The sequence below is a fragment of the Cupressus sempervirens genome, chromosome 7, assembly GCF_028749045.1.
Source record: "Cupressus sempervirens isolate cs-2001-9-10 chromosome 7, ASM2874904v1, whole genome shotgun sequence".
In the NCBI taxonomy this organism is placed as follows: domain Eukaryota; kingdom Viridiplantae; phylum Streptophyta; class Pinopsida; order Cupressales; family Cupressaceae; genus Cupressus; species Cupressus sempervirens.
In genome coordinates, this window is record NC_143124.1 from 872,252,122 (window position 1) to 872,279,865 (window position 27,744).

At 39.3% G+C, this 27,744-nt stretch overlaps 2 protein-coding genes across 2 annotated transcripts in view; both read left to right on the forward strand.

Annotated features, from left to right (window-relative positions):
• The window catches only part of LOC149550229 (Insulinase (Peptidase family M16) family protein), a 245,853-nt gene that overhangs the window by 105,509 nt on the left and 112,600 nt on the right, over positions 1–27,744 (forward strand). The window contains exon 10 of the mRNA XM_089793326.1: positions 12,916–13,072. Within this exon, the coding sequence (XP_089649452.1) occupies positions 12,916–13,072 (157 nt within the window). The remainder of the gene's footprint in view (positions 1–12,915; positions 13,073–27,744) is intronic.
• Positions 23,495–26,259, forward strand: LOC149550230 (uncharacterized). The gene is made up of 3 exons (XM_089793684.1): positions 23,495–23,621; positions 23,731–25,512; positions 25,666–26,259. The coding sequence occupies exons 2-3, from the start codon at positions 23,845–23,847 to the stop codon at positions 26,257–26,259; spliced, it is 2,262 nt and encodes a 753-aa protein (XP_089649810.1). The 5' UTR covers positions 23,495–23,621; positions 23,731–23,844.

The window sequence follows — 27,744 nt, forward strand, 5'->3', positions numbered from 1 at the left end:
ATCATCAATATCTTTTAAAATCATATCAAAGACAACATCCCATGATTGATAAGAATTTACCTCTTTGACACATTCATCTTTGCTTGCCTCTTTCATGTCATCAACAATGCATGTAACTATTCCACTTGCTTGATCTCCAACGAAGGCACTATATGTTTCCTCCATTGCTGCAATCTTAAAATCATCTTGATCTACTTCAGGTTCATAAATCTTGTCATCTTGATGCTCTTCCTCTTCTTGTTCATCTTCTTCAACTTTAGGTTCGCAAATAATTTCCTCTTCATCCGCTTGCTCTTCCACTAGATCATCTTTCTTTTCCACATCCAAGGAATTATCAACATCCTTTTTTTGGTGACATGCTCTTTGTTTCCGCAACTCAGCTTCTAATTCATTCACTTGCTTCTGCAAATCAACTAGCAATGATTGTTGATTTCTTGCTCTAAATTTCTCAAGTCGAGGAATCCTCAGAATCCATCCAATCACAAAAGTCATCTTCTTCTTTCTCTTCTCCATAATCAAGTCTTCAGAAGACAAATCTCGTGTAACACAAGAACCTTGTACAAACTGCCTCACAGTCGGTGCTCTATCTACACAATCAAAAAAAATTCTTGACAAACTTCACTCAACTCAAGGTCTTGGTGCAAACTGCCTCACGTTCGGCGATCTGTCCGCACTCTCAGGAACTCCTGCTCTGATACCACTGATGACGGGCCACACCACCCGTACCAACTCACAACCAAAAATGCAATAATATGGAGACAAGAGAGATGACAAAATGCTTCATAAAAATTCCATTAATACTTGAAATTCATTAGAAGAGATTACATTTGAAGAGCTTACAATTCCAAAACTTGATTACAAATGATAATAGGCCTTTCTTAAATAGGCACTTACCACCCAAGGCATGATTTATCCACAACATTCTAGAATCTCCACAACCTTCTACAATATCTACAACCTTCTAGAATTTCCACCTAAATACAACTAAGCACCACTATGTGGCCCAATTAGAAAATTACATTTCTTTTGTGGATCACAACAAATATTAAATGCATGATGCCACCTACACACCTCAATTAATGGAATAACAGCTATTTTTATTATTTTTCTATGCATGATGCCACCTACACACCTCAATTAATGGAATAACATCTATTTTTATTATTTTCCTATGCATGATGCCACCTACACACCTCAATTAATGGAATAACAACTATTTATATTATTTTTCTATTTATGCCACCCATGCACCTTGAAAATAGAGATTCCTCTTTTCTCCACTTTTCCTATTTTCTATTTTAAATTATTTTTCTTCCATTTTCGTCACTTTCTCTCTCCTCCACAAATTTTTTTTTTTTTTCTCTTTTTTTATTTTTATTTTTAATAATTTAATTTTTCCATGCAAGATGCTCCTGCATCACTCTCCAGGATTCTGAGAGACATGTGGATGACCGTTGTCTTGAGGTGAGTTCAGTTCGGGAGTTAGCGCATATAGCAGGGACTCAGTTTCCTTTTACAGTCGGGTCACATATTGATGATGATATGAGTACGTCTAGCATTCACACTCCGGATTCAGAGACTGTAGACAGGTGTGTGAAGTCAGTTGGTATTGTTCACATTACTCAGGTGAGAAGTTTACTTGAATTGCTAGTTGTTTTCCGTTCATGGATTAGATGTTGGGATTCTTATCTTAGTACTTGGGATCGTTTTGACCGGAGATATTTATCATTCTTTGGTAGTAGTATCTGTTGCACCATCATGGACTTGATTAGTAGCTTGCCAGGTGTAGTTCTCATCCATGCCAGCAGCTTGTTTGATGCTGGAATTAGTTTTTACACACTTTTGTTGGGGCATTGTTCATGTATCCAGTCTACTATTCTTGTTGGAATGGGTTGATGATCTCTCAGATATGACAAAGTTTTCAGGAGAGTCCCAGGATCTGATTATTACAGATGACACCCAGGGGGATGTTGTGGACAGTTTTGAGGACTTAGTCTCCTCAACAGTTTCCTTTGATACGGAGGTTTATGTTGATGCCTCAGTCACTCCGTTTGATGATACAAGTTCAGCGGTTGGACTGCAAAATTTGGACGGCAGTATTACAGATGATAGCCATTCTGAGGTTACTCCTTCGGACAGTGTACCAGGGGTAGAGTATAGGAGTTTGACCAGTCAACACAATCATGTGTCTAGTCACCTGAGAGTTTGCGAGCAAGACATTTCTATTGCATGCAAGCATTTCGATGCTGCTCGTTAGTTGTTAGCAGTTTATGGATGGGGTTCTCCTGCTAGTGATGAGCAGGTAGGCAGTTATCTTTCGTTGATAGAGATCCACTCTTTATGGGAGGCTATTCGGATTCTGAGACAGAATTATATGTAGTTGGTAGCCGATAGAGATTATCTTATGGAGTGGGGCAGTACAGCATATGACGCATTATTGGTCAAGGAAGATGAGGTGAGTAAGCTTACTCAGCAGCTTGAGGTGACTTCTGAGTTTCTTGAGAGTACACAGTTGGCTTTCGAGGAGTCACAATTTCATTTAGTTGAGGTGACCGTGGAGTTGGAACGACTTCAGTCTTTACCAGATTCTGTACAGTCATTGACCGTGGTGTCTGGTGATCCGAGGATGTCCATGGTCGAGGTTGATAGAGGCAGTGGAGATGAGGATATATCTATCCATGACACTAGTATTGGCATATTTGGTCCGTTTCCACTGGAGGTAGGTTTAGCTGAGTTGGGCGCTGCAGCTGAGCATTGTGGTATGTTTGACTTGGAGGGCACAAAGACTAGTGATGTTGTTGTTGATTCTGCACTCTTGGCTATATCATCCTCTAACTTAGCTGATGATCAGTCACAGTTGGTTGTATCACGTCGACAGGATGAGTCTATGGCTGGGATTGGTTCTTTTTACCGGCATTATACTGTAGGATATGTTCATCGGTTTGCTTTTGATCCATGTGTTGAGGAGTTGATGGCAGACAGGTTTGGTCTGGGCTCTCGTTTTTGCTATCTACCGTGTAATGACTATTCACCATCAGCAGTGCATGGGTGTTATGGTTATGAGACAATGACCGGTGATTTGCAGAGTTGTGTTAATTGCAATAGGTGTGCAGTGTGTGGATTCTCTGTATTTGGTGCAGTTTCATGCGGGAGTATTCATCGTTGTTGCAGAATTGTATTGTACATTCCACATAGGCTAGTGGGATGTGTTGATGGTATTTACTATGTTGGCAGTTTGGGTTATCTACTCTACTTGGGTTCTGATATTTGGAGAGCTTGTTTCTCATGGGTTCCTGACTTTGGAGTTTGGGTGAGTTGTATTCGCCAATTTGATTATGGATTCCTCTTGGTTAATTTTTAGAGGTTGTTGTAGGAGCCTATGTTGATTGACAACAGTATAGTTAATGACTACATTTGGGATCTAGGTGGATTGATTGGGTTGTTGTTTGACCATTGCTTGGGGACAAACAATTTTGGGAAGGGCGGACTGTAATGTCCCCTTTTTAGCATTCATAGCATGATGTTGTCGTTAGCCTATTTCCCCACGGTCCCGTAGGCGAACCAGGACATTAAAGGGGCTTAGAGGCCATTTGACCTAGATAGTTTCAGTTGCAAGTCTTTTTGAGGGGTTTTGAGGCAACTTTGGGCATACTTACTATTTATAGTAAGTCATCTTGTATATGGTCGGACATCCAGTGGCAGTGGTATGTCGATGGTAATTGTTTAAAATCGGCAAGAAGACTTGTTTATCATTGATAAGATTTGTTATGCATTGATAAAGCTATTTTATAAAGTTAAATTTAAATATTTAACTTTATTAATGCATAGACTATAGTTTGTGGGAAATATTTAAATTAAAAGAGTCCCCTTTATTTTATAACACATTGGAGACATAAGTTACATAAAGGGAGTGATGTTTTATCCCACATTGAGAAAACGAAGGATTGAGCTCTTGTGAGAACACTATAAAAGAAAGGGAAGAGCTTCTTTTTAGTAGGCTTGGAAATATTAAAGAAATTGAGAAATTTTCTGGATATTATGTCTCAATAGTTTGAAGGACGAAATCCCTTCAAGCTGGAAATCTTGACGCCATTGAAAGATATGGTCTTGAGATTCAACATGGTAGCAGTTCGAAAAAGCTGATACGAAAAAGTAGTCTGAAAAAGTAGAACCGAAAAAAGCAGGCAGAAAAAGTAGTCCGTAAAAGCAGACGAAAAATCAGATCCGAAAAAGCAGTTCGAAAAACCAAAGCAGAAGGGGCAGCATTGAAGAAAAATCATTACAGCCATCTACAACCAGGTTCCTTTATTAGTATTGCTTTCTTAGGTGTTATAAGTTTCAGCTGTAAGTGTGCATTATAGCAACATTATCATTTTGTAATCCATGTAAATGCCAAAAGTCTTGGCCATATTTCATGAGCATTGTATTAGAAATTTCATTGCAAATTAAGAAGATAATAGTTGCTGGTGTCATTTAAGCAATTCAATATCATTATTTATCAGCTAGTTTGTTTGCATACCAACTGTTTGTAAAAATGCCAGTTGGTTGTAGGTGTTCATTTCATTCATGATCAGTTTATTAGTTTGCATGCCAATTGTTTGACAAAATGTCAATTGGCTGTAGGTTCTCTTTTTGGCATAAATAATGTTATAATTTTACATCCCAAGTGTTTGTCAAAATTACTAGTTGCTGTAGCTGAATATTGCAAGTAGTTTTAGTCACATATATGCATTGAATATTGTCAAAATTAGTAGCACACTCATGTTCGGTCATTGTGTAGTCCATTTGGAGTTTTCTAGCACAAGATTCTTATTGATGCAAATTGAAGAAAAAGTCATTTAAAGCCAACTGAAATACTATATCAGTTGCATGTGAATTGTTTGATGAAATTCCTTGAGCTTTCATCAGCATTTTTTGAAAGCAGATTTGAGGAGGGTCATTACAGTGGTATCAGAGCTTGCTTGCAAAGTGTTTGACGAAATGTCAAACAACTGAAGTATAAAGGTTTTTGGTGTTTGAAGAAGTTATAACCTATTGGGGTTATTACAGACATGTCTATTCGTTATTATGTAATTAATATAATAATTAGTTTTAATTATAGTTTATATATATGTATATAATTTCATGAATTAATATTATATTTAACTCTCATATAATAATACTTAGATATATATAGTTGATCTTTGTAATATAATATCAGAGACAAGAATAATTTGATTGGGGTATGCCCCTTTTATGTTGTAATAATAAACGACCATGGTCCCGGGCTAGACTGGAGGTTTTCTTTCCCTGTTCTTTCCTACCAGTGCCTATTTGAATGGTGGAACGCTATTGTATTTATTTAATTTTTTATTAATAATCAATTATCATGGCCATTGGCCGTTTACCGATAAAAAAAAAAACCTTAGATATATATAAATTTATATCTTTTATATATATATTATCAATATATTTATATATCTATATAAATTATATCTCACATATAATATATATGTATGTATGCATATTTACAACAATATTGTCATAAGGTTATATGATTGAAGCTATCACACATTAACACTGCCTCTAAGCTAGGGAGGATAAACATAGGATAGATATTACGCCATTGGTAATATTAGGAATGACAAATTTTAAGGATATCTTTGATTAGAAGATCTCCACAATTTTGATATCACATTTGATATCATGAGCATTGGCTTCCAGAATATCAACATATGATATTCACCAAATACTTTGAGTAATGGCTTGCAGAATATCAACACATGATATTCACCACGTAGTCAATAAAAGGTAATGGCCTGTAGAGTATCAACACATGATATTCACTAAATACCTACAAACAACTCATAGATCGTTTAGTGAATGACATCTTACACTTAGTTGTTGACTCACAAGATATAGTTTATCATGATTTGTTTCAACATTTACATAAAATGTATATCATGATTTAAGTTATTGTAAGATCGTCACCTTCCAATAACTTTTGCAAATACAAGTGATAATCATTTGTAAGTCGTCACTTCCTCATGATGTACACAAGGGGTAGGCTCATTAAAAATCATACAATCACACACATGAACTTTGGAACTCCCTTTGAATATCAATCATTTGAGCTCCTTATCCAAAGATGCCATTGAAGAAGTTTCAAACTCCCTTTGAATTAGATATCAATCTACCTTTTGCTACAAGAACATCCCCTGAGAGAAAGGAAAAGATCAAGGCAAATAGCTCTTATCGTGCATATAGAAATATAAATGAGAGAGATACTAAAAATCACACTTCAAAAGAGAATACTTATCTCATGTAGTTAAAGAATGACGAATCCCCTTACAATTTGAGATTAATTTGAGTGTAAGAGAGTTCCTCCTCGTAGAGACTCTACTTCTCATACTTTTATATTCTATTATCGTCCACTCATGTTCTCATTTTCACTCTTCCTTTTGGTTCAATTTTATTTTTTTATATTTTTATTCTAACTTTTCATATGATATTGATGACTTTTCAAAAATCACGCTTCTTCATAAATAAATTATATCTCATCACAAGTATAATCTCACCTTTCTAATTAATCACTATCTTATGAAATGAATTTTAAGAATAAGACATACCTTATAGCCACTTTAAGTGCCTGATGCCTCTTGCACTTTATAACCATGCGTTCACATCCCTTATATCTCTCTAGATTGGTCTACGCAACTGTCAATGTAGTGCAGTTTGCAGAGAATAACACACAAATGGATATATTCATAAATGGAAAATCACCATAGATGTTTGTCTAAGCCTTGCAAAGTCATTACTGTCTGCTCTTTGTTCCATGTTTGAGGAGAATGATTTCTTTATTACTAAGTGAATGCATCTGACCCTTCGCGTTTTTTCAATCACCTCATTTGATCTTACACTTTCTTTTTCAACGTTAACATTTTTGTGATAATCTTTTGTTCTATTTGTCTTATTTGTTTATGAACGGACCCGATATAAAAAGATGTTCTATCTTCCATGGACAACTCTTGATATTGCTTTTGTACTCCCGGTTCTAGAGGAAGGACCAACAGGTGTTGAGTATGAATCTGTGCTGATATGAACGGAGTACGTTGGAGATAAGTACCTTTGAGATACTCACTCTCCAATAAATGCATTTACCAATAATAATCAATTTCAGCTTATGCTATATATATGTTCTCACACTCGGTCTATATCATCCGGGTCACAAATTCAATTCACTAAATGTTGCTTCCATTATTGTTGAGTTGAGTCGTTATTTTCCATCGAGTTGGTTTTTCGTATAAAACATCCACCTATCATTCTTTTTGTCTTGCAAAGTGTTTCTTGCATTTGCTTTTCCGTCATTCGAACTAAGAGATTAACTTTTATCCCTTCATTATTGATATCCATGTATGAGGAATTTTAGATGATAGTTCTTCCCTCATTTCCTAAGTTCACTTTTCGGCTTTTATCTTTGTCTATTTTTAATTTCTTCTATGGTTGGTCATCTTTCCATGAATGTGGGCAAGATTCAAGCTATGGTCTTCAACTGTTTAAAGACCTTGCATCTGGGCTTTTATTTTTAGGGTCAGGAGATGGAGATTATCTTTTTTTTTTGTGTACCTCGGGGACAAGTTCTCTGGACCGCGCTTTAGTTTGATACTTGTCATCCAACCTAGAGTTAGCAAGGGGACGAGCTCCCTTGCTATGCTTGAAAGATAGTGCTTCAGGCATTACTTCCATGACAATTCATCCAAGCTGTTCTGTCATATCCCCATTTTAACATAGAACTTTAATAATAATTAGATAATAAAGTGTTATTAAATAAATAATAATAATAAAGTTATACTAAAGTTAATACTAAAATATAAAACTAGGAAATAATAATTATTTAATCTATATTATTAATGAAATAATACTTCGTATGATATTTTAAATAATTAAAAAATAATAAAATTTCAATGAGTAAATAAAGAAATAAAGAAATAAAATTAGATACAAGAGACAATATTGTAGAAAGTATGCTAATTTTCTAAATAGAATTTGATAATAAATAATAAAAAACACAAGTAAGTAAGTAAATAAATAATATAACATAGAATAATATAAATTAACTAAATCTAATGAAAAGTTGAGATGTTTAAAAAAAAGACACGTCTCCTTAAAATTAAGATATTTAAAGGAGGAGAGTTTATTTTAGAGAGGACTAAAAAGGAGGAGGAGGAGAGGAGTTCAAAACTGAAAAATGGAAGAGGAAAGTAATATGAAGAAAATAAGGAAGTGATTTTTTGAAAAGGTGTCAATGATATTGAAATGATGTGAACTTTCGAAAGGGTCATAATTATGAATAGTTGAGACTCTTCAAAAATATTGTGATTATAAAATAGTGGGACTTTTTCAAAGGATTTTAGTTATGAAGTGTTGTGACATTTTGAAAGTATTATGAAGTGTTGTATCTTTCCAAAGGATTTGTATTATGCAAGGGTGTGACTCTTGGAAAAGAAGAAGGTAAGAAAGGTATGTTTATGAATTATAGTTGTTTAATTATGTTTATGAATTTATTTATATTAATGAACCATACTTGTGGATAATATTGTGTTAGCTCATGGGGCTAACACCATGGATATTAGTGATGCTTGAAGCATGGAGCATGTGAGATATTAAGGTCTCCATTGTCTGCCATGGCCGAGAATCAATGTGAACTCGAAGCATGGAGCATGTGAAATATTAATATCTACATTATCCGCCATGGTCGAGAATTCATATTGAAGCGTGGAACATGGAGATATTAAGATCTCCATTGTTCACCATGCCCGATAATCGATGTGCCAGAATATTCTGATGTCGTCAAACATATGCATATGTCGTTGGCCTTGGATAGAGGATGCCTGTCCAAGAAGAATCTTAAGGGGTGCGGTCCCAGGATGACAATGAGGTAGCTTTGAGCTAAGAAGCCCAATCTGGAGACGTCCTCAAGATTGGGGTTAACTTAGAGGGTAGAATAATATAGTTAGTTTTATTATTATTGTGATTCTAGCATATATTTTGCAGGGATTAGTTGTCCCAAATTAACCCTATTAGTGGGGACATTACATGTTCCTCGTGGACTCTTTGGTCAAACCGATGGTTCTATATGGTTCTGTAGTGTCAAGGCGTTCTCTTCTTGACTTTGATTGGGCCTCCATTGAGCGCGTCCAATCTTTGCTGCTTTGACGTAATTAGTTCACCACCCATAACATTATTCTGGTTGAGTTTGAGGCTCATCCATTTAGGTTGGCTGCCATTTTTCACTTGATTTAGTTTCTCCATCATCTTTGTCACAGTTGCAGATTCTGATCCGACCTCTAGAGCTTGTTGCTGGTATGCACAACCTACTTCCTTGTTGAACTCTACCAAGATCGATATTGATCGCCTTCTTCCCAGTTTTTGCTTGACGCCCCTGCTCACCTCCTCTCCTCATACCAGGAGCTGAACAAACATGTCAGACTTAACATTTGCATACAATACATCATGCAGAGTAACTTGATTGTGGGGTTACATCTGAAGATGGCCTTTTATGCTGAGCACTTCCTTGATATTAAGGATGGTATTATTGAGTGCCCTAGCTACATTGGGACTGCCCCAAAATGTTCTTTGACTCATGTATGTGAATTCTTCTTTGTTTCCTTACTCATTATATCTTGCTATCACTTTATTTATGCTTCTGGTACGATGTCTTTCACAATCTATGACAGCCCCCTATGTGATGTCTCCACTTTAAATCTGCCAAGTTTCTCTCTTTCCCTTCTCTATTCCTTCTATTCATTTGCAGCCTGGCTCTAATACCATGTTGAGTTTTAGGATGCAAATGTAATAGCATTGCTTGTGATGTATGTGCTTTTCAAAGGCAGCAATCTCTCTCTCTTTATATATATATATATATATATATATATATATATATATATATATATATATATATATATATAATATCTTATATATAAAAAATATGTATTTTTATTCTATGTATGTATGTATATATATATATCTACAATAGTATTGTCTCATAGGTTTATCGGAGTGAAGCTACCAAACATCAACACTAGTATCTCCTTTGGCTTTGATAAAAAACTTTCCCTGTTCTTTCAACTTGAAAACATACATACAAAAATAGAAAATTATATGTCTAATAGCTTATTTCCTCAGCTCTTTTAGTTCTTTCCAACGAAATGTTAGTGCTTGAGGAAAGACTATCATATTTAATATGATAAATAGGAAGTTCACAAATTTTGAAGGGATGCTTCCAAGAGATGTATAAAGGTTCAAAGAATTTTTATTTGATGTTTTTTGATATTTGGAGATGTTCCTAAATGTGTTTTTTGAATGGAGGTTCAATTTGGATGGGAGGATATAAGTATTTGGGGTTAGGGTTCGAGTCTCTTTTTAGCTTTTAAATTCAATATGAAGCATGAATGATAAGGCCCCTAATGAAATAAATCTTAATAAAAACTTACTTCTCATTTAGACATACTTTTCGCATACACGTTTAAATAAGAAGAAAATGGAGTGGAGTTCTTCTAACCGATTTAGGGTCAAGGGACAACAATAACATTATGAGGAGTGGGCCATCTACATCTCATATATTGCTAAAGCAGAAGGATCTAAACCTGCTCAATAAAAGACCATTCAACCTCCAAAAGAGACCACGAACCTATAGAGAACGGTGGGGCACTCAAGAGTGTCAAAAAGTGACATCTTGGATGAGATGTCCAAGAAGTGATTCTTGAAGCACTATCTTTGAAGAATAGCACGGGAACCAAACTCTTTATAAGTACGTAGATAAATAGCAGGCCTTTGATTGAAGTGGGGCCATAGTCCATGACCCCTAAGTAGGTGTAAGCTGGTACAATCTCGATCTCTAAACCATCAAAAGTGAAGTGAAGATGGGAAGTCTTAAGACAATTAAAGACTATACCTTAGTCTTAACCAGATTTACAAATAACTGTCTCAAATTACAAGAGGAGGCCAAGTAGTCTTACTATCACTCTAACCCTTTGGGGAGGAAGCCAGAAAAACCATATCATCTGTGAAGAGCATTTATATGAACAATACATGGTGAAGAAGGCAACCATTGCCCATAGGAAGGTGGTCGTGAAGAAAGCCCTTGAGCTCATCAATATAGATCTCAAACATAGTAGGAGAGAGAAGGCATCCTTGTTTGACCTGAAGGGTGTTACTAATGAAGCTAGAAAAGCCAGTGGGAGTCCTAATACGACCAAGTTCCAACTCGTAGAGTCTTATGATGGCGGTAATAAGCATCTTAGAAATGTCAATGTCCCAAAGTTTCTAGAAGAGTGCCCATTGGGGTCTGTATTGAAGCCTTTGCAAAAGTCAACAAAGCAATAGTAGACTTTTTAGGAGTAGGAGCTAGCCTCCTCAATGATAGTGTAGAGAGTCAAAATGTGCTCCATAGTTTGATAATCCTATTTGAAGCCTGGCTAACCTCTGGTCCCAGACTGTAGCAGATCAAGTTCTCTAGAAAGAAGAATATTGAGGACCGTAGCATATAGTTTTGGAAAGGTGTGATTGGTCATGACTGTCTTGTAGTTACCAAGAACAGAGGCAGAGCCCACCTTATGGATTGGATGGATAATATGACAAGACCAAGAACGAGGAAAGACCAAGAAATCACACGGTTAAAAAGCTCCAAAAGTAGGGGACAAGGGATGGCCTTGAGTTCAAATCAGAACCACATAAAATAAAGGTTAAAGATCATGTATGCATCATTTTCTTTTGTATAATAAGGAAAAATAGTTTTCACAATATTTATCGAGACATTTGCTATATTAGATTGTGGAGCATGGCACATACTGTAGTATTGATCTTAGTAACAAGCTTCAAAATGCTTGGGAGGCTTAAGAAGGTAAATAATTTAAGAAAATTGGGATTTCAAATTGCTTGAAAGAGTGTGTAAGCTATTTAACTTACAAAATTATATATAGTCATGGAAAATAAAATATGAGAGTTATATGATAAAAATATTTCAATGCCCACCATTTGCATTGTATTTCAAAATGAGATCCATCTATCATTAAATATTGATAGAGTGGTAATTTCAAATCTTATAAAATGACAGTTAAAAATAAAAACCCTTGTAGATGGGCTTAATTCATTATCATTAATGCAATTAGTGCCAGCATTTTGAAGTAACATACCTGCATTAATGTTATGATATTAACCATGCCCCTTACATAGGTTTCAATTTGTGCTAACCTGCTCTGTAATTTGGGTTCTCTTCCTAGCCATCTATGTCACAGGATACGCCGAATTTCATCCATGAAGCTCAAATTTCAGAGAATTTTTATCCTTTCCGAACGTCTTCTAAATTTAATGATATTTAATGTTAATATTTTAATTTGAAATAATTTAATTTAATTTTTAATTAATGTTAATTTATTTAGTTCAATTATTTAGCAATGTCAAACTATTTTGACAATTTTGCAGATGTGTCTCTTATATTTAAAAATAAATAAATTTATAAAGTTTAATTTAATGTCAATTTTCTTCTGAATTTTTACCATTGCTGAATTTTCATCTGAATTTTATGATTGACGAACTCGAATTCGAATTCAAACCTTGTGACTTAGCTAGCTATTCTTGAAACTTGATCTTGCATTTCCATTGTTTCCATTCCAAATAGTTGGTGGTTTTTGTTTAGTAGTTAATTGACTACTTATGTTTCTCATCATAGACACAATGTTCCAATCTAAACATATTCTTGGACATCCATCATTCTATCTGCCTTGCCTTGTCATGTGGTTTTAATTGCAATTGTTGTTTTGATTAGCCAATGCTTCTCTAATATGATGAAAATCTATATTAGTGCAGGTGGAGGGAGTTGGAAAGTTTTGTTTTGGTAGTTTAAAAACTTAATTGAAAATGGGGTTTCTTTTTTAGGTCTTGGAGGTCATTGAATTTTTGTACCAGTATGTGAAGCTATTGCGTGAAGTAGCTCCACAAGAATGGGTTTTTAAGGAGCTTCAAGATATTGGAAACCTAGAATTCCGGTTTGCAGAAGAACAGGCTCAGGATGACTATGCAGCAACACTTGCAGGTTCTCTTCTATGCTTGTAGTTGTTCTTTTGAATAGTTCTAAAGTTTTGTTATATTTTCAATGAAATGTAGCCTAAATTAATTCTGCAGAGGGTGGGTAACTGCGTATATGTTCCCCTTGGAAAAAAATGAACTTAGTTTTAAGAGAGTGACACACTTCCATTACAGGCCATGGCTTCAACTGCTTTTTCTTAAATTTAATTTTTATCTGGCCAGATAAATTAATTTGTTTTTAGTTCAAATGGTAACCATACTTTTCAACTTTTAAGTGTTCCTTTAGGTCAACTTAGTTTCTGTTTGTTGACAAATCAAATTAATAAGGTCATTAGAATTTAGAGGTCTATACAGTGACTTAATTTTTGTGAAAAATACTGTCCATTCTCCTGATTACTAGGTGGACTTGTATTGGTAGTTGGCAGTTTCTACCCTTGACATTTATTATGTAGATTTTAGTTATGAGCTGTGCAACATATATTTCTTTCCTAAGATTTATTTGATGTGGCTTCTGTGAATCTGTGGAAAATTTTAATGACGAATTGCATGATGGAAATCTGGATTGAATTTTCTTAAAACCTATTTAATGGTCAGATTTTTAGCTCAAGTTTCAATTAGAACTTTTTGTTGGTTAGCTGGACTCTTGAAAACAAGCTTAAGGCAGACCATGGATGATTTGTAGCCTTGGGACTCATAGTTACAAAAGTGTAACACATAATGGCTTCTGACATGATTGGGTTAAATTCCAAAGGAGTAAGAATCTAGTGAACGATACCATTGCACTTGTATTCTGAAGGTTAAAAAATATAAGAAACTGGAAGAAGTTAAAAACTTTCAATACCATTGCACTTGTATTCTGTGAAGGATAATAAAGTTAAACAAAAAAAAACTCGAAGAAAGTCAAATGTTTATACATTGTCTTGCTGTAAGCAGGTAATACAGACCTAATCTTTCATTTTGGTTGGGAGCTGGTTTGCTATGTGCTTGATTTGGAGGCTGATTCTGTATGCCAACTTTGACTTGTGTAACGTTTACATTTATGTTCCGAAAAATGGAGTATTATCACTCAAAACACTGACATGTTATTATGAGTGGTGCATCAAAATTTAATGAACTCTCAAACAGAATACTCAATATTGTATACTGTCATTGCAGAGAAATGGTAACTTGAACGACTGAGACAGTGAACTATTCTATATGGCAAGAAGGGATTTGCCTTATTATGCTGTTTGAAACTTACATTCTTGAAAGAATATCAGACTTGTACTTCAGCTTTATCTCCTTTTGTGAATGTCAGTGCAGTTTGTGCATGCTGATTGTATCATGGATTTTTATGAGCATTATATTGATCATATTATAGTCTTAAGGCTGCACACATTTATTTAAAAAGCTTTAAATGCTTTCTTTTTCAGAATGTTGAAGTACCAAATAATAGTGTTGCCAGTGATGGTCATGACTAGTGTGTCCAGTGGCTAAGTGAATATTTGATGTGAAATGCTGCATGTACTTGTAGGCGAGGAATTCTCTAATATTTGTTAACATCATATTGTTAACAATCCCAGCTTCGTGGAGATTGCTTTCCGTCAAGTAATTTGCATCTGCAATGTGAAACCAAATGATTATATCCCATATCATCCTGAGAGATGTTGTTCTGTCCATTGATAAGACTACTCTAATAAAAAGCCTGAAATTGTGAAGCCACTCATCAAAATCTCACAAAAGCAATGTACCAAACATATCACAGTAGGATCCGAAATCATCATGTTGTCAAAATTGTCAAATATGAAGAGATAACAGTATTTCAAGGAGCTATCCACATTGAACAACTCGTCAACTCCAAGTGAGCTCCCATGGAAGTGCATCACACACATCATAGGCACATGAAAAATCATATCAAACTCATCCTAAGATGTTGGTGTAATCTAGAACAACTCCAATTAATTGCTGCAAGTAATCTGATTTCATCCCCTCAAACACTTCTTTGATTGTTTGTAGCTGAGAACTAGTGACTCCCTATAAAAATGCCTGCCTTTCTTCAGTTTGAGTTTTCTATACAAGTTCTTCAATAAATTTGTGAGAGTCCTCTGTCCTTATTAATACTTGTACAACCATCTCCTCAGTGACCAGCAATCTCTTCCTCAAACCTTGGAATGATAAAAGCTTTAGTTCAAATTTGTCTAGGGAGTAAGGGCGATCATATACTAAATTTCCTGATTTGTTCTCATCTTCTGGAGCACCATCATCAGCATACTAATTGTTTCTACAGCTGGTGTCACGCACTCTTCTTGAGGTGTTTTTGGAATAATGTCATGTTCAAATATGGATTCATCAAAGAATTTTTCCCCTTCAATAGTTTTGTCAATAGAGATCAGCATTTCACCAATTAAGAGCCTAGAATACCTTTCATTCGTAGTGATGGAGTCTTCCACAATATCACCCTCAGCTGGTTAGAAATCAACATCCTGTTTTCTTTCAGGTGTGTTTGTTTCAGCTTGTGCCTCATGAATCAAGTCTTCACTTATATATGCTTCTCTTCCCTAACCAATGTTTGGCTGCATTAGTTCTTCTTCTATATTGACCCCACGATGATGACTGAACGTCCAATGTTCATGACTAGTAAAACAACTCTGTTCTCTTCTCATTTGGTTCTTGCTCATTTCTGGGGATCTCGCAACTTGTACGCCAATTCCATTTAATTCTTCTTCAGCCTATTGTTGTTTGAACTTCTCATTTTTTGGCTCACATTGTTTGAGCACCTTGTTGCCCAACTTATAGGAAGTTTTGAAGTGTCTTGTTCTTGCCTTGAAATTGCTAACAACATGTACATAGGAAAGATATATTGGACACATAAAAATGATAGAAGTTGGAGTTAATTGGTTGACTAAACTTATGCATGTTGTGCTACATTATAAGGCACCTTCAGTTTGAAATAATACAACAAAAATAGAATTCTTCATATAGTTAGTGTATTAAAGTAGGGCTATGGTAGGCTGTTATTCAAACAAATAATTTAGGTCAGGGTTATTTTTGATATAAATATTCTACGAAACCCTTATAAAAACCCTAACTATTTACTTTGCCAAATATTGAAAACCATAAACTAATATTTCTATGATCTAAATACTTAAATCTGAATTAATGTAAACTATATTTAGTCACTACCCGTTCATTAACATTAAAAATCCTATTGGCTAATTTAAGACATATTATTATCATAGTCTTTAAACTCTCTGAGTACTCCCAGAGTTGCCGAGTACTCTCAAGTTTAACTCACATGTATTTATAGATGTAGAAAATGTAGGTAAAAATGTTGATGCATGGAAAACATTGGCTTAGATGCATTTTTCACATCATTTTAGTGCTATAAAACTACACATTTTTGCTACAAATTAATACATTTTGTAATTGTATTCTACAAAAAAAAAAAAGTTACTTTAAGAGATTTTAAATTATAGTACTTTTTGAGTTACTGAGTTTTCCCCGAGTTTTTGTTGTGTATATGGCGAGTTTTTTTCGAGTTGAAAATTTTGGGCTTGCCGAGGACTCTTCGAGTCAGAATCTGCAAACTATGATTATTCTATTAGTAATATATGGCTAAACCCAATTTTTTTCATGATTTACCTACTAATTTTAGAAAATTAGTATTTCATATCACATTTAAATATCTCTACCCAAATCTTGCGCAAACTTATAAATCTTCCCTTCATAATTTGTAATGTCCCCACTAATAGGGTGGGTTAGGGACAAGTACCTGCAAAATAAATGTTAGAATCACAATAATAATAAAACTAACTATATTACTCTACCCTTTAATTTAACCCCAATCTTAAGGATGTCTCCAAGTCGGGCTTCTTAGCTCATAGCTACCTTGTCGTTGTCGTCGGTAGAAATTGTGTATCGGCCGACGGGTTCCTTCGGGAAAGTTCTTTGTATCGGCCGACGGGTTCCTTCGGGAAAGTTCTTTGTATCGGCCGACGGGTTCCTTCGGGAAAGTTCTTGTTATGTAGCCAACGGTGAATAGTTTGTAACGGGTATAATGTACTTAGTCGACGGATACCTTCGGGTACCTTCGGGAAGGTTCGTCGGAAAGTATTTATAACCCCTTCGGGAAGCATTGTAGGCATCTTATCATTATCATATCATATGAGAAAAGCATAATGTACTGTTGGCATATGCGAATAATAATAGAAGTTCTGCTATTTGTTGTTCGGTGTTCGTATCGGTTTTCAGTGTGCGTTGCTTAATTAATCCATACGGTAAACATTTGGCGCCGTTGCCCGATGGATCTGGCACCCAGGCAGGCGGAGATGAATTAAATGCCGAATCAGTTGAACAAAGACAAGAGTAGGCTAAAGGAAAAAGATGACATACGCGTTGCGCAGGAAAATTTAATTTTGGCTCAGCAGATAGAGCGTCGAAGGAGGTTTCAGAAGATTTCCGACAGAAGCAAAAGTGCGGAAGGATTGTTGAAAGAGACTCGACAACGGCTTGATTTGGTGGAAGAAGCGAGGGAGGAGTTTTTGAACCTGCATACGCCACGGGAAGAGAATCCTGACGGAAGCAGATCGACTCGCACGGCTCGGAGTGCAGAAGGAGCACGAGCGTGGAGTGACCTCTTCGTCCGAGATATACTTCCGGAACGGACAGCTACGGTTGACAAACCCTCTTCTTCACCAAACAGCGCGGAAGCAGACAACAGCGCGGGTGTTGAAAATAGCGCGGAAGCAGAAAACAGCGCGGGTGTTGAAAACAGCGCGGAAGCAGAAAACAGCGCGGACGCAGAAAACAGCGCGGGTGTGCAAAACAGCGCGGGTGTCCAGAACAGCGCGGGTGTTCACAACAGCGCGGGTGCTCAAAACAGCGCGGGAGTGCAAAACAGCGCAGGTACACAACAAAACCCTGGACATACAGTAATAATGGCAGGTCCGAAGGAAAAATTGCCTAAATTTGATGGTGATGAAGCAGCTGATCCCATTCGACATTGTAAAACATGTGAAACGATCTGGAGGGCGAATGGTATAACAGATACAAACGAATGGATCCGACAATTTCCCGCAACCCTACGAGGTGTTGCCATTGATTGGTTTACTGATGCCGATCCCCAGAAATTGACTAGTTGGGATAACATTAAGAAGGAGTTCATCGCAGAATTTCAACTTTTGCGGGATGACAATGAAATTGTCGCAGAGATATTCAATACCAAGCAAAAGAAGAATGAAACTGTACGGGTCTTTGCCAGGAGGTTGAAGGACTTAATCAGTAAGATGGAGAATAAACCAGCTGACGGGTTACAGAAACGATGGTTCATTGAAGGCCTTCACCCGAAGCTGCGGAAAAAGATGAAGATCGTGCCGCCATCTACATACAATGAAGCTTACACCCGAGCACTGAACCTCGAAAGTGATCAGAAGACAAAGAAGCAGAAGAAGACCAGCTCGTCCGATTCAGATGACGATGCATCCTCCGGAAATGATAGCAGCGATGACGAAGGAAGCAACAAGAAGGTTCGTGCCCTTCAGAAAGACATGCTTCGGATGATGAAGGAATTCAAGAACATGAACAAGGAACCTAAGGGTAATGACTTATGGTGTACGGAATGTAAGAAAGAAGGCCATACGAAGGGATCTTGCCCAAAAGAGCAATTTTGCGAGATCTGCCAGATTATGGGACACTCAATAAAGGACTGCCCTTTCAATTTGAAAACAAGAACACCACAGCAGGTGTTCCTGACACAGGAGGCCTCTCCGTCCGGAGGGAATGGGAACACTAGTACGGAAGGTGCCACATCAGGCGGATATAGAAACAACCGGCGCGGTCCAAACAACAACAGCACTAACAACAATGCTGGCACCAGCAACAATGGAGGAAGGAGTCGCATTCAGTACGATGCAAATGGTCGGCCAATTGTTCAATGCCGCGCATGCAATTTGTGGGGTCACTTCGCCCGGGAGTGCACAACACCAACTACACCGAAGTTACTATGCCGCTGGTGTGGACCTGGTGATCATGATGATACCAAGTGCCCAAAGTCCGGAGTAAATCTGATTACTGTAGGAACGGAGGAGGAAGAAGTTCTGGCCATCACTCGGAAGCAAGCAAAGCTTTATCCTGACCCAGCAGAAGAAAAGAGGAGACTGGAGGAAGCAAGGGCAGAAATCCAGAAAGCAACACAGGCAGAAACGACACACCTGAAGGACACGCCGAGTACTTCCGTACGGAACTGCGCAGAACAGAACATTGTTCGGCAAATTTTGCAAGCCGAGATACCTGTCAGGATAAGTGATCTGTTGCTCACTATGCCTCAGCTCCGCTCGACACTCACAAACATGGTTCCCGCTGCTCAACTACCAGGAGAACATGGAAGGAAGCAAGAAAGTGGAGCAAGTACAGTACACAAAAAGGAGAAGGAAAGTGGCGCAAGTGCAGAAGATCCAATGTTGTTGGCCCTCTCATCCGGACGCTACCCAGCAGTCGTCGAAATGGGCATTCTCGGGACTGTATTGACGGAAACAATTGTGGACGGAGGGTCCGGTGTTAATGTGTTGCCTGAAGACATTTGGAAAAAGTTGGGACAGCCGACATTATGGCCGCCTACATTCCAGCTACTAACGGCCGATCAACATGGAATCAAGCCATTGGGAGTCCTGACAGCACAACCAGTGACGATTGGAACACAACCGTTCCTGTTGGACTTTGTCGTGATCCCACTGAAGCGGAGGGGATATGATGCCATTCTGGGCCGGGGGTGGCTGATACAAGCCAAGGCAAAGCACGATTGGAAGAAAAATACTTTATCACTAGAAAGCAAAGGCCGAAAGTATGTCATCGATCTACACACTCAGATGGTTGGAGAAGAAGCTCTATCATCAGATTCCGAAGGAGAAGATGATGAGAGGGGGCAGAGTATGGAACCCGATCAGGAGGGAGTCCTACGATTGGAAGGAGATGACGATTTGGATTCAGTACATGGTCTGTACCATTGGCAGATAGAGGATTATGAATTGTTTCCAACCTGCAATATACTAACAATAGAAGAAAACAAGATCAATGCCTTCCCAAAAGAGTTCACTCAAATAAAGGAAGGAGATGCGTCACTCGATGTCACCCCGGCACATCAGTTCCCGGAAGGAGAACCCATCAAGTATAATGAAGTCGCCTTGCAGACCATGAATTTGGGAGATGACGCTGAACCAAGGACCATATTAGTAGGGGACAATTGGGACCCCGTACTAAAAGCAGCTGCCTTCAAAATATTTTTAGAATATAAGGATGTCTTTGCATGGACATATAAGGACCTGAAGGGCGTACCACCCGAATTATGTGTGCACCGCATTCCATTGATCGACGGAGCAATACCTGTACGGAAACGGCCTTACAGAATGAACAAAAATTATGCGGCCCAGGTTACGGAAGAAATCAATCGGATGTTAGAAGCTGGAATTATTTTCAAGGTACAAACCAGTGAATGGGTCTCTCCGATCGTGATCTCCCTAAAGAAGGACTCCATTCAGATACGCATATGTGTTGATTTCCGATGTCTCAATGCGGTCACCATCAAGGATCCATTCCCGATCCCATTCACGGATAGCATTCTGGAGGAGGTAGCAGGACATGAGATCTACTCATTTATGGATGGGTTTTCCGGCTACAATCAAATATCAATCGCAGAAGAGGATAAACTGAAGACGACATTTGTCGTAGAAGATGGAGTCTATGCCTACAATCGGATGCCGTTCGGCCTATGCAATGCGCCTGCTACATTTCAGCGGATCATACTACACATTTTTAACAAGATGTCCGTCGGAAACTTTGAGGCATTCCTGGATGACTGGTCCGTATTCACTACGGAGGACAAACATCTGGCAGCCCTAGGCGAATGTTTGGAAAGGTGCCGTCGTGCACGGTTGGCCCTGAATCCGAAAAAGTGCCGATTTATGGTCCCACACGGAAGGTTACTCGGACACATCGTCTGTAAGGAGGGCCTAAAGACAGATCCGGACAAAGTACGGGTCATATTAGAGATGCAACCGTCCACCAATGTGACAGAGGTAAAATCTTTCCTTGGACATATCGGGTATTACAGACGGTTCATCAAAAATTTTGCCAAAATAGCATATCCATTGGATAGATTAACTTGCAAGACAGCATCATTCCGATGGGACAAGGAGCAGGATGAAGCCTTTGAAGGACTTAAAGTACGGCTGGCTACAGCGCCTATCCTAATATATCCAGATTGGAAGAAGGAGTTTCACGTGCATGTGGATGCATCGAACTATGCAATTGGAGCAACCCTCGCACAGACGGGAAGCCATGGCTTGGATCAGCCGATCTATTTCGCCAGTCGGTTACTATCAAAAGCTGAACAAAATTATAGCACCACCGAACGGGAAGCCTTGGGGATGGTCTATGCTGTACAGAAATTCCGACATTACTTGCTGGCCACTCCATTTGTGTTCTATGTAGATCATCAGGCCCTATTGTATATGATCAACAAACCAGTCATTCAAGGCCGAATCAGCCGATGGCTACTTCTGTTGCAGGAGTTTACTTTCAAAATCATTGTCCGCCCGGAAGCAAACATGTAAGCGCAGATCATTTATCCCGTCTCCGCACAGGGGAACCGGCAGACGGTGTAAACGATGACTTCCCTGACGCACAGCTATTTCAGATTGCTGCACTCCCAGAATGGTATACAAGCATCGGCGAATACTTGTCCACAGGACAGTTTCCAAATACTATGCCACCTAATGAAAAACGAAAGTTGGTGATCCGAAGTGGAACATTTCAGCTGATTAATGGATTGTTGTATAAAATGGGACCCGATCAGATCCTGAGGCGTTGTGTTCTGAAGGAGGAGATTGCACGGATACTGCAGGAAGCGCACGAAGGACCGGCAGGAGGACACATGGGACCGGACACAACTGCCCGAAAAATACTTTTAGCAGGCTTATGGTGGCCAACCGTATACAATGACGCCAGGGAATGGGTTGTCGCATGCGATACATGCCAGCGAGCTGGAAAACCCTTGAAACGAGATTTCATGCCTTTGAATCCTTCTCATGCTCAGGAGCTTTTTGAACGATGGGGTTTGGACTTTATAGGACCCCTGAAGACCAGCCGAACCAGAAGATGCCATTACATTGTGGTTGCCACGGAATACTTGACTAAATGGGTAGAGGCGCGTGCACTACCAGACAACTCGGCGGTAAGTACAGCACAGTTTATTTATGAGCAGATTATTACTAGGTACGGCATTCCGTTACAATTAACCAGCGATAGAGGAGGGCATTTTGTAAACCATGTGATCCGGCTGCTCACCACGGAGTTCAAAATTTACCACTCACTGTCCAGTCCGTACTACCCAAGGGCAAACGGACAAGCCGAAGCTACCAACAAAATCCTGGTATCAATTATATACAAATCCTGCGCCATCGAAGGGGAAGATTGGGAAGAGAAATTACCTTCTGCTCTGTGGGCTTACCGCACGGCATACAAAGTCACAACCGGCCACACGCCATTCCAACTGATGTTTGGACAGGAGGCCGTAGTACCAGCGGAATTTATGATACCAAGCTTGCGGATAGCACTAGCCAACAAGTTGGGCGACATGGAAAGCTTAAGAGAGCGGTTGTATAAACTGAACAAGTTAGAGGAAAAGCGATTATTGGCACAGTGGGCGACTGAAGTAACACAGAATAGGCGAAAGGCATGGCACGATAAGCACCTGAAGCTAAACAAGTTTCAGCCCGGACAGTGGGTATTAAAGTACGACGGTCGAAATGAGATCAAACCGGGTAAGTTCAAGGTTAAGTGGGTCGGGCCGTACCAAATTCGAGAGGTAGGGGATAATGGAGCAATCAAATTATGGACTTTAGATGGACATGAAGTGCCTCAAGCAGTGAATGGGTCAAAGTTGAAAATCTATTACGCCCGAAAGCCTTCTGCATCACAAAACGGCCTTCGCCAGACCCCTCCGTCACTGCAGACTAATGGTGACGATGGTCGAACGGCAAATTAAAAAAAAAAAAAAAAAAAAAAAAAAAAAAAGAGAGGACCGTACGGTTTTTACACCGTACGGATTTCTTGAAGGGAGTACGGGTTTTAAAAGGTACCGTACGGATTTCTTGAAGGGAGTACGGGTTTTAAAAGGTACCGTACGGATTGCTTGAAGGGAGTACGGATTTTAAAAGGTACCGTACGGATTTCTTACCGTACGGATTTCTGGTGGATTAAAAGAGACCGTACGGTTTTTGGCATCATGCGGATTTTCCAGAGGAACACAAGTGTGAAAGACGTACGGTTTCTAAAAGCTGGGGAATGGTACGGTTTTTAAGAAACCGTACGGATTTCCTAAAGTGAAGTACGGTTCACAAAACGCCTTAATTCTCACCGTACGGACTTCTCTTGCACTGTACGGTTTATAACTTTTGTATGCACGGGCATTTCCACAGTTTGAACAATTTTCAGGCAGTGCGGATTTCATTAGAAATACAGTCTGTGGTGTACGGCTTTCAGGAAGAGAGGAACTGAAGGGATTCTGCATTTTTCACAGGCAGGTAATGAAACCAACCACCGTACGGACTTGAGGAGGGAAACTTTGGTACGGATTTGGGAGGTACGGCTTCTTATTTTATTTATTTTTCTTCCAACTTCTACCTTGAGCAGATTTTTTCCTGCGTGTACGGATGGGGATTTGCCATACATATTTTTGAAGGACCTCTTCACCGTACGGCCTCATTTCTCACTGTACGGATTTGGGGAGACCATTACAAAGAGATAATGGAGTCTGCAGGTAAACGGCAGTGGAAAAAACAATTAGCGCAGGCCAGACTTGAGGAAGCCAGGAGGAGCATGGCAGGTACAGGCAAATTGAATATGGGTTCGAGTAGCAACAAGGAGAAGCGTAAGCCGGTAGCACCTCCAGCAGCAGAAGTCACACCACAGACTATACAATTTGAGGGATTAAATGGCACAGATTGCCGGAAATGGTGGCAAGAAACCCCTGAGGACCATCCGGTTAAAGCAAGCATCAGAAAAGCGCAGGTGGAATGGGCCATTCAGATGCCTGTTTTTTGCATTCGAGATTATGAAGGGTATCTGCGTACCATGATTGAAACATATGACAGAACCTCTTGCAGAAGCACATTTCAGTATCTGGGACGGAACTTAGTAGTATCATTCAAAGCAACAGATTTCACACGGGTTTTTGGCATTCCAGGGCAGCAGGGCAGAAAGATTCAGCCGAAAAAAATTCCAAAGGATGGGAAGCTATTTTTAATCAGGTTAGTTTGTGGGGATTTGACTGAAGCAGAACAGGCGGCATTAGCCGAGACATCCAAGGGAAGGGGTTTAAAGAAAACTGACATTCAAGAAGGGCCATGGCGATGTTTAATGGACTTGGTTAAAAGCAGGCTTACGGGATCCTCTAGGGCATCGGATATTACATTTCCGCAAGTATCTATGATGAACGGCATAATGACTGGAAAAGTGTATAATTGGGCGTCTGTACTAGCTGAGCGAATGCATGAATTCATGACTCTCCAGCACAAGACATTCTATATGCCTCATTACGCCATTGGTCTATTTTTGGATGCTATAGCACGGGTGATTCCATCAGAAGAGTTAGAGGCGAAGTCTGGACCATTGGTTCCAGGAGAACCTCCTATCATGCAATGGAAGCACTTGGACACAATCCCTGGGCAGAAGGGTTCAGCAGGTCAAAAGAGGCCACGGGTAGACAGGGCAGGAGATAGTGATAGTGGCCGACAGGAGACATCTTCTGAGCAAGACAGTATGGAAGAAGACGAGGGGGAGGGCGAGGATGATGAAGAGGTTCAGATCGTCACGGCTACTCCCTTGCTTTTTCCGCGTACTACAGTCCCTATGACTCCCGCATTGACACCTCGGGGTCTGCACATCGCTCACATTCCAGCGTTTGGACAAACTCGGCAACCGATATTGATGACTGCAGGATCCCACCAGGCAGCTACCCTAGCCGTACCATGGCAACATGGGGTACGGCCTTCTCCTGTCCGGCCAGGGGCAGGATTTGCGGTCGGCTTCGCCCACCTGGCCGCACCTGTAGACCGTGAGACTTCGTCAGCTCCTGAAGCTCTCCCGGTAGCACCACCCGGGGCGTCTGCCCTAAGTCAGCCAGCAGCAGTTGTTACAGTAGCACCGTCAGCAGAAACCCAGATACCCCCAGTAGAGAACGTATCAGATGGAGGAGCACAGAACTGTACGGATCCAGCACAGCCAGAGGTTATGGATAGAGCCAGTATTTTTCTGAGGCAGCAGTTCCAACTCGTCCCTAACAAGCGTGGCCCATCCATTCAGTCTCCCAGCTATTCTGAAGTAACACCTCTTTCACAGCCCCAGTCTCAGGAGGAGGAAACGCCACATGCCGGGATTGCACCAACAGCAGCAGAGGTGGCACCAGATGTGGGCGTGACTCCCGCCGATAAGGGAGACAATAGTGACTCCGAGTGGTCATTCGAGGACTTCGCCAAGGAGGATTATGGGTCGGATGAGGACAGGTGCAGGGACTACCTCAGGACCATGAAGTCTGCATTGAAGAAGGGGCATGATGTGGCCATTCAGGCTCTCACTCGGCGAAGGGAGTGGCATTTAATTCGAACGTATATTCGTAGGATTTGTCCTGAACGATTTCAAACTTGTTTTGGAGATAGAGGGTGGCCGACCATTGAGACACCCGAGATGTTGGCAGACTGGGCCACTGAACCAGAGCTGGGACCGAGTGACACTCCAATGATGAAGCTGGCACATGAGATCGTGGGACTGTACAAAGAAGTTTACTATGCACGGCAGCGTGCGGAGGCGGATAGGGCCGCAGACAGTGTTGCAGCTCAGAGATCCCTCGCAGTTGAAAAAGAGGCCAGAGAAAAGTTAGCCACTGATTTTGCCGACCAGCAGGCAGCCTGGGTAGCAGAGCGGGCAAAATTCTTGAAGGATATGGCTGCAGTGGTACAGGAGAAGGACGCAGCTATCCGGGATAAAGAGGCAGCAGAGCATGCCTTACAGTTGGCCAAGAGACAAGCTATGGATGCTGCGCTTCTCCTGAAGGAGGCCGTAGAAGTTAATTCACAGATTCAGACAGATCTGCGCCTCCGGACTGACCAGGTGTATGAGTTGCGTCGTCAACTACACTCTTCTGGGACTCCTCCTTCTCTCTAGTATTTCTTCTCTTCTTTAGTATGGATTGTCTCGTAATTTTGCTAGTCGTCAGGAGACGACTTTTCTTTTTGGGGGGGATGATGTCGTCGGTAGAAATTGTGTATCGGCCGACGGGTTCCTTCGGGAAAGTTCTTTGTATCGGCCGACGGGTTCCTTCGGGAAAGTTCTTTGTATCGGCCGACGGGTTCCTTCGGGAAAGTTCTTGTTATGTAGCCAACGGTGAATAGTTTGTAACGGGTATAATGTACTTAGTCGACGGATACCTTCGGGAAGGTTCGTCGGAAAGTATTTATAACCCCTTCGGGAAGCATTGTAGGCATCTTATCATTATCATATCATATGAGAAAAGCATAATGTACTGTTGGCATATGCGAATAATAATAGAAGTTCTGCTATTTGTTGTTCGGTGTTCGTATCGGTTTTCAGTGTGCGTTGCTTAATTAATCCATACGGTAAACAGTCGTCTTCCCGGGAGCACACCCCTTAAGATTCTTCTTGGACGGGCATCCTCTATCCAAGGCTACTCACATATGCATATGTTGACAACTTCAGAATATTCTTGTAGGTCGATTATCGGCCATGGCGGACTATGGAGATCTTAAATATCTCACGTGCTCCATGCTACGATATCGACACTTGGCCATGGCAGACAATGGAGATCTTAAATATTTTGCATGCTCCATGCTACAAGTAACATTGATTTCCGGCCATGTAAAACAATGGAGATCTTAAATATCTCGTATGCTCCATGCTACGAGTAACATTAATTCTCGGCCATGGTGGACAATGGAGATCTTAAATATCTCACATGCTCCATGCTTCGAGTCTCATTAATATCCATAGTGTTAACCCCATGAGCTAACACAATATTATTCACAAGTATGGTTCACAAATAAATTCATAAACATAATTAAACAAATATAATTCATAAACATACCTTTCTTACCTTCTTTTTTTTCAAGAGTCACACACTTTCATAATACAAATCCTTTGAAAAGTCACAACACTTCATAGTTATAATCTTTCCAAAAAGTCACAACCCTTCATAACAAAAATCTTTTTGAAAAATCTCAATACTTTATAATCACAATATTTTTGAAGATTCACAACTGTTCATAATTATGACCCTTTCAAAAGGTAAGCGTTCTTTCAATATCATTGATACCTTTTCAGAAAGTCGCTTCCTTATTTTCTTCATATTACTTTCCTCTTCCATTTTCCCCTTTTGAACTCCTCTCCTCTTCTCTTCCTTTTTTTCCTCCTCTCTAAAATAAACTCTCCTCTCTTTTATATCTTAATTTTAGGGAGTCATGTCTATTTGTTAAACATCTCTTGACTTATTATTAGATTTAGTTAATTTATATTATTTTATGTTATATTATTTATTTACTTACTTATTTGTGTTTATTTAATTTATTATTAAATTGTATTTAGAAAGTTAACATACTTTCTATAATATTGTCTCTTGTATTTAATTTTATTTAT